This window comes from Oreochromis niloticus, linkage group LG1 (assembly GCF_001858045.2).
Source record: "Oreochromis niloticus isolate F11D_XX linkage group LG1, O_niloticus_UMD_NMBU, whole genome shotgun sequence".
NCBI classification, from domain to species: Eukaryota; Metazoa; Chordata; class Actinopteri; order Cichliformes; family Cichlidae; genus Oreochromis; species Oreochromis niloticus.
Genome location: NC_031965.2, coordinates 11628654 through 11641682, shown reverse-complemented (window position 1 = coordinate 11641682; position 13029 = coordinate 11628654). Strand labels below are relative to the sequence as shown.

General features: G+C 39.5%; 1 protein-coding gene across 2 annotated transcripts; it reads left to right on the top strand.

Annotated features, from left to right (window-relative positions):
* The first annotated feature begins 7079 nt into the window (after nucleotides 1–7079).
* On the top strand, nucleotides 7080–12964 carry anp32a (acidic (leucine-rich) nuclear phosphoprotein 32 family, member A). 2 transcript variants are annotated; one of them, XM_005455662.4, is made up of 7 exons: nucleotides 7080–8514; nucleotides 10436–10585; nucleotides 10672–10794; nucleotides 10911–11109; nucleotides 11194–11309; nucleotides 11505–11559; nucleotides 12350–12964. In XM_005455662.4, exons 1-7 carry the CDS (start codon nucleotides 8461–8463, stop codon nucleotides 12412–12414), a joined length of 762 nt encoding a protein of 253 aa, XP_005455719.1. In that variant the 5' UTR covers nucleotides 7080–8460; the 3' UTR covers nucleotides 12415–12964. The 2 variants fall into 2 exon arrangements, with proteins under 2 accessions (XP_005455719.1, XP_005455718.1); XM_005455661.4 differs by having other exon boundaries at nucleotides 12347–12814.
* The last annotated feature ends 65 nt before the right edge of the window (nucleotides 12965–13029 follow it).

The window sequence follows — 13029 nt, the reverse complement described above, 5'->3', positions numbered from 1 at the left end:
TGTCTTTCTACGAGACTCTTCCAGCTGTGTTTGGAGCTCAAGGATGGTTTTTGAGCGTTTCCTCTGCAGCACTGTAGCTGAAAGCGAACCCAATCATTCTGAGTTTTAGCTGCAGCAGCTTTGTGGTTTGCAGCTGTCATTTTATAAAAATTGGTTTTGCACATGTTCTGAGCCTCCTGCAGGTGGAATCTCAGCGCACCCAGTTCATCAGTCTCATTGTATGGACGACTGCCATCATTTGGTGTTAAGTGAGGCTGTGGCTGAGATGGCCCATCGTTGGTGTTATGGTGAGGATGGGGCTGATGTGGCACAGGCCCTTGTTTTGGCAAAAACCGTGGATTTTGCCAATGTTGCCCAGGCCCATTATTGGGTTTAAAGTGGGCATTGGGCTGATGTGGCCAAGGCCCTTGTTTTGGCAAAAACCGTGGATTTTGCCAATGTTGCCCAGGCCCATTATTGGGTTTAAAGTGGGCATTGGGCTGATGTGGCACAGGCCCTCGATTGGGTCCAGGGTTTTTGGCTCTGGGGTTTGGGTTTGCATTTTTCTGCATCTTCTTCTTGTTTGCACCCTTTTGTTTGGCAGCATGAGATGGAGTCCCCCCATTTGGTGCCTTGTTTTTCCCTCTTGGGTTTGGGTTTTGCTGCTTAGGGTGAACAGCGGCAGATGAGGTCCCTTCCTGGGGATCAAGGTTTTGCTGCATATGCTGCATTTCTCTTGTCTTTTGTCTTACAGTGTCGAATGATATTTTTTCTATTCGATCGGGGTTTGGGTTTGTGTTTTGTTGGATACAACGAACGTGTCAAATCTTTCTCTAGAGGTTGGCTCGTGGTGTGCTCCTATACAGTTGCCCAGTTCTGAGACATACTGAGTGCACGCTGGTGTCCTATTTAAGCACTTTTGAGAGAATGTTATCCTTTTGATCCTTTGATCTGGAGCATGATGTCATGGAGTGCAAATGGAGCGTGATGTCATCCACTTAGAATGTAAAATGTGATGTCATCAACTTAGCAGAGAGTCTTGTTTTTCTTTGAAATAGAATTCTACCAAACTCAAATAAAAGTCTTTAACTTTGTATGAGATGTTAAATTCCCAATGGAAAGGCCAAATCTACCCGAGAACTTCAGGAGAAGATTACACAAATAGCTCAGAAGCTTCAATAAATGCTTCAGGATCAACATGTTTTCTATATACACCTTTAGGATGTTGCATCTTCAAAAAATAAAAATGAAATGACTGAGCCTCACACAGGAATATTGTTGCTACTTGTTTACTGAACCTTCTTTTAGCCACATGTTTATAACATCAGTGTCCGTTCACTGCCTCCTGCAGGACGCTCCCTTCTTCCACTTTCTTACAGAACCGATACTGCCTCTCCTGGCATTACCAGTGTAACAACACACTATGTCCTTTATCACACTCATTCGATCTGTCTGTTTCTTCAGATGAATAACATGAGCTTGTATCTATGTATCTTTAAAAGAGTCTTTGTCATATTAATTTCTGTCCCAATGCAAAAAGATTTTCAAAGCTTCAAGTTTAAAAGGAAATAATGTTATTTAACACTGTCCAGTTGGAGATTTGCTATATTGTATAGTATTAAACTGTAAGTCTGAAATAGGTGAGTTTTAAGGGGCATTAAGTCAGGACAAAATAACTTATTAGCTTTCTGTGTCAGACTCACAAAGTGATAATCAGCACAGGGATGCGTGCATCAGTTAATGCTGTAGAGGAGACAATGATCAGGAAGAGAACTGCTGCCACAGCCGCTCCTTAAATACCTGGTCTTGATGAAGGGGAATGACAAATGTGATGGAAAACTTGTGTTTCACCTCCTCTAACCTCTGTGTACTATTGATATGTATTTGTAACTTTCTTGTGCAAAGTTGTAGTTGTTTTTCAGTCTTCATACACTCTAACTGTAAGCTTTGCTCAAGGCCATGACACACTTCATTACCAAACTGGTGCCTACATGATGGGGAGAATTTCACTCCCAACCACTGATTAGACAAGAGCTGCTATAATTGAGCATTTTTGTCAATGCTGGTACAAACCCTGTTGGTCCCTTTGCAAAGGTTTGAACTTTCTTTCAATAAATCTCAGGAAATCGGTTTCATTTCGATGCTTAAATTATTTTTCCACAACAACAAACAGGAGCAAGCCTTTGAACATCGGTCCGAACAAAAACAATACAAAGATATTATTAGTAGCTAACATATTGGGCTTTAGGCTACTGACTAGGATAGCCCTGAGCTCCTCAGGAGTGTTACTGTCTCAAAGTGTTATTGAACTTCCATCAGAGCTCAGTGAAGATGCTGGGCTGAATTCCCGTTCATTAAGTCGATGCAGGCTGTCCCTGGGTGTTTCCCTAAAGGCTGTCAAGTTCTAACCAGCCACCCTCGGTCCACTGCACCTGGATTCTGAGTGACCATTGAAAATCTGATCACAGATTTGTGTCTCCAAGTCTTCTGTAGGTTTAAGAATATTTCTAATTCAAGAAAGGATGGCGTTCTTTCTCAGCATCTTTTTAATGTCTTCTTTAGTTGTCTGAAAAGTGGAGAAAATCAGATAGAAGGAAAAAAAACTTGAGTTGAGTTAAAATGTTTAAAAATTATGTTATAAAAATAGATTTACAATTTTACTTTGGTAAACTAAACCACATTACACCTGTTTTTATGCGTTGTCGTTAGCAACAACGACGGTAAAACCATCGCGTGTCTGCTTGTTTATTTTCCATATAAACCTTTCACAATAAAGCTCAAGATCCTTTTGAGACTTTTCAAAATAAACTGAATCACGTGAAAGAGTATGCAGAGTATTTATGGATGAGAAGCAAATAAGAGCCGCCAGGTGCTAAAAAATAAACCTTAGACTCAAACATTAGAACAGTTTTCCCCCCGCAGCACGCCGTGTAATAAATACTCACAAAGAAAACGGAGGCCATTACCACTTATGTCTAAAAATATATGGTTTCATGCATTGGTTAAAACGCTCGACTCCAGGTACACTACGCCCAGCTGGAAACACTTCACGCAAGTCGAGCTGCCCGAGATTCACAAAATTTACAGAAAATGTTAAAATTTTTTGTGATTTATATCGTTATCGGGATGATAGATGTCTTATATCGGGATATGAGATTTTGGTTATATCGCACAGCCCTACACCATCACACATCTCTTCCTAGATCCTGTTTTTTTTAAATGACCAAAGTATTTTAACTTTACGGTATAACAACAGAAAGCATAAAACAAAAAAATGATGGTCTGTCTTCATATTTCAGTTATTGTTACATTAAAACAGCCTCACCTGTTTTTACTTTTAGCAGAAGTAGCATTTTATAGCTGTAGGTGTATAAGGTTTTGCTAACTTTAACAACTCTGCATGTGCGCTGTTGGGTAGTTCAGTCTACAGTCCAATTAATCATGTATATGAATCATATGTGAAAAATAATTCTATATCAAACTAAAAGCATTAGAAAAAGCTTACAAATGCTTGTAAATTAAGAAGTCGGATAAATGTTGTTGAGTACAATGTACTTTCCTCTAAGATATAGGATTAGGATTAAACTTTATTGTCATTACACATGTATGAATACACGGTAACGAAATACAGTTTGCATCTAATTGGAAGTGCAAGACTAGCAAGAACAATGACAGCAATTATATACAGATAAGTTCAGTAGAGAGCAAATATACAGATGTACTATGGGCAAATGTACGTATATGCTGATATATACAGATAAGGGTAGTGTAAATAGTGGAATAGCTATGAACAGATTATGTACAGAGAAACCAAATATACAGATGAACTATAGACAATGTACAGATGATCTGTATAGCATACAGATGTTCTAAATTGCTATACAGACAAGCAGATATGTACTAAATATATACAGATGTACTACATATATACAGATGTGCTACATATATATAGATGTGCTACATATATACAGATGTACCGGTGTGTGGTAAACAGATCTACAGAGCCCTATGAATATATTCACAGTAGTGGAAGCGTAGCTCTCTGAAAAGACTGTAATAGTGAAGAGTGTATGCACTATAACAGAGACTATGCTATGTCAGTGTCTTACGCTGAATGTTGAGAATGAAAGCCAGTCATGATCATGGTCATTTGGAGGGATAGGAGGTGTGGATGGAAAGGTTCAGTGGGGGACTGAGTTCAGTAGGGTGACAGCTGTGGGGAAGAAGCTGTTCCTAAACCTGCTGGTTTTAGTCTGTATGGTACAGTTATTATAAATCTGATATTAACTGTGCTGTAACTGTGTGTCTTTTTTTCAAAGTGTGAAAGGGTGGATGTGATATTCTTTATACTTTATCCTAAATCATACTCTGCTTTATCTATACTGTCTATTTAACTCCAGGTGGGACCATCATTTACAAAATGATCAAATTATGTTCAGTTTTGAGGCAATGCAAGGCAAGTTTATTTATATAGCACAATTCAACAGCAAGGTGATTCAAAGTGCTTTACACAGACATTAAAAAACAAAAACAAATAAAAAGCATTATTTAAAATGGGAAAAAAGAAAGGAACAGTAGATAAAATCAGTAGTTAAAATGTAAGTTTTAGAATTTAAGCTTAAAAGTAAAACAGGGCGGATTTGGTGCTTTATTCAAATGCAGCTGAGAATAGGTGAGTCTTCAACCTGCATTTAAATAACCTGAGTGTTTCAGCTGATCTGAGGCTTTCTGGGAGTTTGTTCCAGATATATGGAGCATAAAAGCTGAATGCAGCTTCTCCATGTCTGGTTCTGACTCTGGGAACTGATAAAAAATTAAAAAAAATTAAAAAACCGGATCCAGATGATCTGAGTGATCTGGAAGGTTCATACTGGGTCAGGAAGTCACTGATGTATTTTGGTCCTAAACCATTCAGAGCTTTATAGACCAGTATCAGAACTTTAAAGTCTATCCTCTGACAGACAGGCAGCCAGTGTAAAGACCTCAGAGCTGGACTGATGTGGTCCACTTTTTTGGTCTTAGTGAGGACTCGAGCAGCAGAGTTCTGAATAAGCTGTAGTTGTCTGACTGATTTTTTAGGTAGACCTGTAAAGATGCTGTTACAGTAATCAAGCCTACTAAAGATGAATGCATGGACTAGTTTTTCCAGGTCCTGTTGAGACATCAGATCTTTTATCCTTGAAATATTCTTGATGTGATAGTAAGCTGACTCATTATTGAATTGTTATTGTCTTAATGTGTTTTTCCAAATTTCTTGCCAGGTTGGTGGTTTTTAGGTGTATAGATTGAAGTTCTCTGGTGACCTGTAATCGTTTTTCTTTGGCTCCAAAGACTATTACTTCAGTTTTGTTTTTGCTTAGCTGGAGAAAATTGAGATACAGATGTGACACTCACATTGTGACTGTGGCCATAAACTCCTCATGAAAGTGTTTATGAAAACAACATTTTCTCATCTACTTTAAGTTTTTCATGATGACATTGTGTGAATTAGTGTAATTTATAGTTGAAGTGTATTAGTACACAACTATATGAATGTCACAGCAGAAACTGAGAATCAAAGGACCAAGTAATGTTTTTTTTTCTACTACTGTCCAATTTTGGTGAGGTCAGTTTCTGTTCTTAGCTAACATGAGTGCACCCAGTGTGATCTTCTGCTTCATGGTTTGACATGTTGTGCATTCACAGATGCTCTTCTGCACAGCTTGGTTGTAACAACTGTTTTTTGAGTTGCTGTTGTCGTTCTATCAACTTGAAGCAGTCTGGTCATTCTCCTCTGACCTTTGTCATCAACATTTTCACCCAGAGAACCACCGTGCCTTGGATGTTTTCTCTTTTTCTATTTTTTGTAAACCCTACAGAGGGTTGTGTGAAAATCTCAGCAGTTTTTGAAAAACTTGTCTGGCATGAAAAACCAGGCCACATGCAAAAAACTAGTTGAACAGATTTTCCTAATAGATTCATTTGAATATTCTGCAGTATGTGACAGCATCTGTTGTTGTTAAGCTCTTATATACTTTTGTAAATACATACTTTTTATGGTTTTTGTTTCATTTATAAACCATTTTCACCTGTTTGACTTCAATGTGACACCTAAAGGTGGTAAACACATTGTTTATATGGCATGCACAGAGTTTAAAGTGCCTGGAGAAAAAGCAGAAAAAGCACAGAGTCGCCCTCTAGTGGCAGAGGTCTTACATTCATCTCCTCAGTCCTCTCCCAGCTAATTGGATTTCCAGTACATACTGTGTTTACACTGGATGAGCTCTTAGACCTGGGCTCACTGTCACACAGAAACATTATAAACCTTTGTTAAGGTTCCAACTTTTCCAAAGAGACTAATCAAAAACATTTTGATGAGGGAATAATGAATTATATTTCATCTGGAAAAAACTGATACAAGGCCAACACCTACCCAGAGTACACCCAACACACACAAAAATGCAGCTCTGTTTGTGACAGTTTCAGTTGTTGCAGCATTTTAATCTCTTTTGTGTTTACTTGCATCACAACACTTGTGTTTTCTTGTCTCTTTGGGTTAATGCTGCATAATATTTTGTTATTTTGTGCCTCTTTGTGGTTGTATGCTAGCCCCCCCAACACTGAGCAAATATAAGAAGGTAGCTGTACTATATAATGTTACTTGGTAATGGCTTTAATTGACTACCTCATCCTGAATCTAGTTATTAAACTCTAGGGTACATGTGAGTCACCAAATTTCACAAAGTGAAATCCATATTTCATAACTTTATAATAGAAAGTGGGCTGGTGTCCCCTGTAGTTAAGATTAGCTCTGTTAACCAGGATGTATGAGCATTCCTGTTAGACAGCAACTTGTTCACCATTAATGGAGTGAAACAGAGAAGAGAAAGATGGTGTTAGGGGCTGCTGAGAGTGCCGTGGGCAATGAAAAGGCAGCAATTCCGTTAGTGGCGGTTACTCTCATTTGCCCTTATCAAGACCATGCAGGTTATTTATCACAGACAAGTTTCATGGATATGGAGTGAGACAGCGGCGCAAAGAGAGACGGACACTCCTTATTGATAACCAGTGACATGTATTTATTTGGCAGAAACAAAGCATTCCTTGTGCTGATATATTCCATCATTTTCTGTTCAAAATAGGGTTAAATTAACTAACAGGAAGTTTGTGGTATATTAATAGCCATTACTTTCATCACATTGTGCTAGGATCCTTTCCACCCTTTACTTCTGCTAAAAAAAAAAAAAACAAAGAAAAAATTTGAATTGAGTTTAACTGAAATCCAGTTTAACTGAAATCCAGTGACCACCCTCCTGGTGGTCACTGGATCTACGGTTGAGGTTTTGCTTCCCCCTTGTGGAGAAGGTGTGCACAGCAACACGCAGAGCACTCATGACCTGCTAGCACTTGAGTGAGACTGTGAAGAAGACACCCAGTGGATCTCAGACTGCCCAAATAACTCAGCACGGTGCTATTTTATTTGTCTGGAGAAGAATAGTTAAATTAATCTAGCCCTTTATTCCAAAGCATTCATGGTATCAGTCTACGTGCTGGCCAACCTATTATTAGTGGATGACCCACTGTACCTCAAAGCCACACAAGGAGCTCTTAGCATTATTAAAAGACACAAGTAATGCCAGTTATCACATGCGACTAAGAAAAATCAGGTCTTTCTACCCGGTTGGTGTTATTTTACTATTAGGTTATCTATTCTTGCTTCTCCACTCGTAAAAGTTTGTAGTGTAAGTGGAGATCCGACTCTGGATCAGTAATATTTGAAAAATAGTAAGTTCTAATATCAAAATGTTATTCTCTATATATTATGAGTCATTAAAGTTGTTTTTGCATAGCATACAATAACAGTGTCAACTTTTTTGGCAAATTTTCAAACATTACATGCAATAGCTGCTGCTGTTTTATAGCTGTTAGACGTTTTATGGAGGAAAAAAATATGTTTTAGTGTGTCATTATTCTATGCTTTTTAAAATATTTTAGATTTTTGGTTTTGGGTAGAGGCAGAATCGTACAGTGTGCATTTTTAAATGATAAAAATTAAAAAGCTGTACAATGAATATATTAGTTAAATTTAACAACAAATTAAATGTAAAATTAATTAAGCTTAAAAAAAAACGTATGAGACTGGGCTTCGATGTAGGTGGCGGTTTAAGGGTGGTGGTTGTGCATCGACTGCCTGTATTCGGTGAAAAACATTACAGTATTACTATTTCCATGTAAACTTAAGTTAACAAACAACCAAACTTAGACAACAAAACCCCACCCAGTTTGATAAGGGCGCCTTCATTGGCCCGCGCGTCTGTAAATCCGTTCCCTCTTTATTTGGCGCGCGCCATTGGTCGGCGGTGACGACAATCCTGAAACGTGCTCCCGCCCACCGAGCGGATCAAGTTTGAATGAACAGCAGCAGTCTGCTCTGGAGGTGGTAGTTGCATTTGCAGTAATTATTAAAAGTGTGTATCGTATCACGGGGTGAGCCTTTCGAGGATGGACATGAAGAAAAGAATTCACCTAGAGTTGCGGAACCGCACTCCGTCAGACGTAAGTTGGCCTCGCGGCTCGCTGTAATAACGCTTCACTCTCGGCTAATGGAGAATATTTCGCGTGATGCCTTGGCGTGGGGATACAAAGTTTCTTCCAAGTTAAAAAGATGATGGGGGACGTCGGGTCACATTGTTGCTTTTGCCGTCGTGTTTACAGCGGGCAGGTGCTCCGCGGGTCCGCTGCTTGAACTTTTTAGTGCGGCTCCAGCTTCACGTTTTAATGTGCAGTTTGAGAATGCACCACAGCTTCTTTTTTGATGCCAGCGGTATAAACAAGGCAAGCAGTGTGAGAAGCCATATTTGTAACTTTTGATCCACGAACCCCGCGTTGTCGGAATTCTTGTTTTTAGTCGTTGTCTGAGGCTCAGTGTGCATGCTTGGACTGGGAAATACGTTCACCTAAAAAAAACAGTTTAAGCCTTGCACTTGGCGCGTTGAGGATGCGAGCACTCAAAGTCGTGAACATTATCAGTGATGCATAAAGATCACAGCCTCGAATTATCGCCTTACAACTGCAGACCGCTGCTACAGTTGCACAAACCGTCCGGTTCAAGTCGTTTATGTCTGCAGGGAGCAGCTTTTTACGCTGGGGGAGCCTGCAAACCTCCATCCGGAGTCACTGTGCGCACAGATGGCCGAAATAAAAGCGCCGATACTGTGGACCGTTAGCGGCCACCAAGCTGCGCGAAAAAACCTCACGCAGAGATCAAAAAACGAGCTACGCCCGACTCATTATCAACTGTCGTGTGGCTATTCACTCGTTTTCATCGGGATTTCTCGAAGCTTAGGCGTCCCAGCTCCCCCGGTGAAAACAGGGGGGGAAATCGTCGAGCCGCGCTGTTGCTCTAGTTTTTCAGAACTAGGACAAGCCGCCATTTTACCGAGAAACAAAGGCTATTCGAAATACACCGAAATCCCGTTCATTCGACACAAACGACGAACCAGTCATCATACCTTCGTGTTAATAGAGGTCTATACACACCATCAGTCCAATCGGCAAGTGTTTAGCGCGAGCAACAATGAAAACGTTTGCCTGGCAGCTATCTAATCGGCTTTAGCGGCCCCTCCTACTCACAAATGACCCTGTGCACGACTCGTAGGTCTGTTTGGCTCCGGCTTGTTTTGACTAATGTGCATCTGCGTCGCTCATAGCTCACGCGCACGTCTCTTATTGCGCTTTAAACACGGCAACCGTACTTTATCGCTTTCTTACTAATGTGTCAAAAAAAAGCGAGATAAATGTCATATTTACGTAATGGAAAGAGTCAACGCATCGCGATATTTACAGCGGTACAATGCGCGCTGACCGCTGATGGACAGTGTTTTCTTTTTTTTTTTATAGTTCCGGTCCTCACTGCTGATTGGCTGAGTCACGTTCAAGGCCGAGGTGAAATATCCGATAACAGCCCACCTGTGACCGCATATCACACTATTTAAATATCAGTGCGCGGGGCCAAAATTAACGCTGCTGCTGCTGCTACACTGAAGTGTGGCATCCACCCAGTGTTGGGCTGGTTTATCTGTAGGAGAACGTTTGTTTATTTTCTTCAGATTTATTTATTTATTTATTTATTTTAAAGGGTAAAATGCAATCAATTTAAATGTTTATATGTATATATATATATATATATATATATATATATATATATATTTTTACAATAAAGACCTGCTTCCAAATATTGTTGATACAATTTAACTAAAGTGTCAAAGACGAATGTAGTAATGAAAATAAAAGGTGTCTTAAATTTACAGAAATGTATGGATTGTTGTTGGTATGTGCTTGCTTTTCGTTAGCATTTTTTTCTGTCATTGCTGACTGCTGTAACAAAGCAACAATGTAATGCATTGATTGGATCAATGAATATGATGTTTGCAGTTTGACAAATTCCAACCAGTTTAATTTTTTGATTACGCTTCAGGTCAAAGAACTAGTGCTAGACAACTGTCGCTCAAATGAAGGCAAGATCGAGGGTCTAACAGACGAGTTTGAGGAGCTGGAGTTTCTAAGCACAATCAATGTTGGTCTGACGACAGTTGCCCACTTGCCGAAGCTAAATAAACTCAAAAAGGTGGGTGCTTTTCATCACATGACAAAACTCTGTAGCTTCAGACTGTAAAGTTTTTGCAAGGTTTTGATTGTTTAATTGACCAACAGCTTGAACTCAGCGATAACAGGATCTCAGGAGGGTTGGAAGTTCTGGCGGAGAAGTGCCCCAACCTCACACATCTAAACCTCAGTGGCAACAAGATTAAAGACCTCAGCACAATAGAACCACTGGTGAGTCCCAGAAATATTTGAGGGGGGGAAAAAGCACAACATGCAAAACAGCTAGTTGTTGTTTATCAAACTGGATTGTTTTTGTTTGTTTGTTTGTTTTGTTTTTGTTCTGATAGAAAGAACTGGGGACCCTGAAAAGCCTAGATCTGTTTAACTGTGAAGTGACAAACCTGAACGAATACAGAGACAACGTGTTCAAGCTATTACCCCAGCTCACGTACCTGGATGGGTACGACAAAGATGACAAAGAGGCACCCGATTCTGATGCTGAGGTCTATGCAGAGGGCTTGGACGATGATGAGGAAGATGAAGATGGTACGTCCAAGTCTGCGTCGGGTCTCATGTATCTCTTTGGGCCGCTAATGCTGGCATTTATATTAACTGACCACTTTCACCCAGATGTAGATGATGAGGAGTATGATGAAGATGCAGCACCGGGAGATGAGGAGGAGGAGGAAGGAGAGGACGAGGAAGAGGAGAATGAAGAAGAAGAAGAGGAAGACCTCAGTGGAGAGGTGAGATGAGAATAAATGAGATATGCTTTTTCTAATAGTTATATAGAAATGCTGTTGTTAGTACACCGTAGACTGGTTGCCATGGTGAATCCCGCCTCTTGTCCCCTGGCTCCAACTCCACGAGACCCGGAAGTGGCTAAGCAGTTAAGAAGAAACTAAATCATCTCACTAACTTTGCCTTGTCTTTTAACAAAGGAGGAAGAGGAGGATGATTTGAATGACAGAGAGGTTGACGATGAAGATGATGAAGGTGAGCAACTTCTCCAAATACATATTAAGTGCACACGCTTGATGCTATTCTTTATGGTGCACTGCAAATTTAAATATGCCCTTTGGATATTTCTTTTGTTTTTTAACATGGAGAGATGCTACAGTTTCTGTGTCCACTATATATACACCATGTATAAACCATAGACTGTATATAAAGGATCGGAGCAGGCACAGTGACAGCACCTTGTAGGTTCATGTTTTGAAGCCTTGATCTTTTTAGCATTGTGGTTTTTGCAAGCTTGTTTTTGGAGAGCAGGAAATGACTGTGTTTGGGACTGTAGAATGCTAAGTTAATGCTAAAAATGCTAAACTTAGCCACTATGGCTAGCACACTTTGTTAGCAAAGTGCATTACAGAGTGTATTGGTATCTGTGCACAAACACAGGTATTTTATAGTTAATGGAAAGTAATGTACCAGCTATTTTATTATTCCTTTCTTTAATTGTAATTTCATTATACTGTCGGAAACGTGTCTCTCTTGCAAATGTAGAAATGAAGGTTAAATAAAATAAATATAGGGACTGAATCCTTTGGGAGTTAGCCTCTAGTGGCCATTCAATGATTTGCAGTTTTCACCCCTGTGTGTTGGCTTCATATTGAGCCTCAGAGGGAGCTTATGTGTGCGTGATACAAACAAAACAGGGAGACAAGTGTGAAATGAGGACAAGGATAATATGTTTTGGTCATGTGGAGCTTTTTTCATCTGCAATGCTGTATTTGTCTTATAAATGTGACTTTTATTTCTTATTTATTTATTTTTTTCTCAGAAGAAGAGCGAGGTCAGAAGAGAAAAAGGGACCTGGATGAAGAAGGGGAGGAAGATGATGACGATTGAGAGTCTTCTTTAAGCTAAGTTGTGAACTGTTTTTAACTTGTATCTCCCAGTCACTTCCCAACAGCCCCCATGTATTTTTTTCCCCTCAGTTTCATATTGCAGTAGGAGTGGGGTTTTTTGTTATTGGCCAGTCAGGTAGACGGGTTTTCCTGAAGGGAAAGAAAAGGTTACATTTGTGTACCTTTGACGCCCCCGTGTTCCAGTCTTTACTGTCCACTTTTAACTGCTTCGTGGACACCAGTTTTGTAATATCAAATAATAGCAAATATAAACCTTTTTGAGAGATGTTTTTGTTTCCTCACTGTTTGTGTAAGACCAATTTCTGATGTATTTTAAGACCGCCCCAAAAAGAAGAAAAAAAAAAGATAAAATCAAACAAAACAACAAGAAAAAAAAAAAAGAGTGCATGTCTAATACATTTTAAAGTCAACTACTGGATTCATGTATGGCTGTCCTCTCCTCGTCTTAAACTTATTGTTATTATTTTTTAATTGTATTTCTTTTCTTCTTTTTTTTTCTTTTTAATGTAAGTTATGTGTTTGTAGTGTCACCAGTATGCCAATACTCTCTGCTGTCCTGGTGTGAAACTTCTGTCTGAACATGCACAGTGTGACC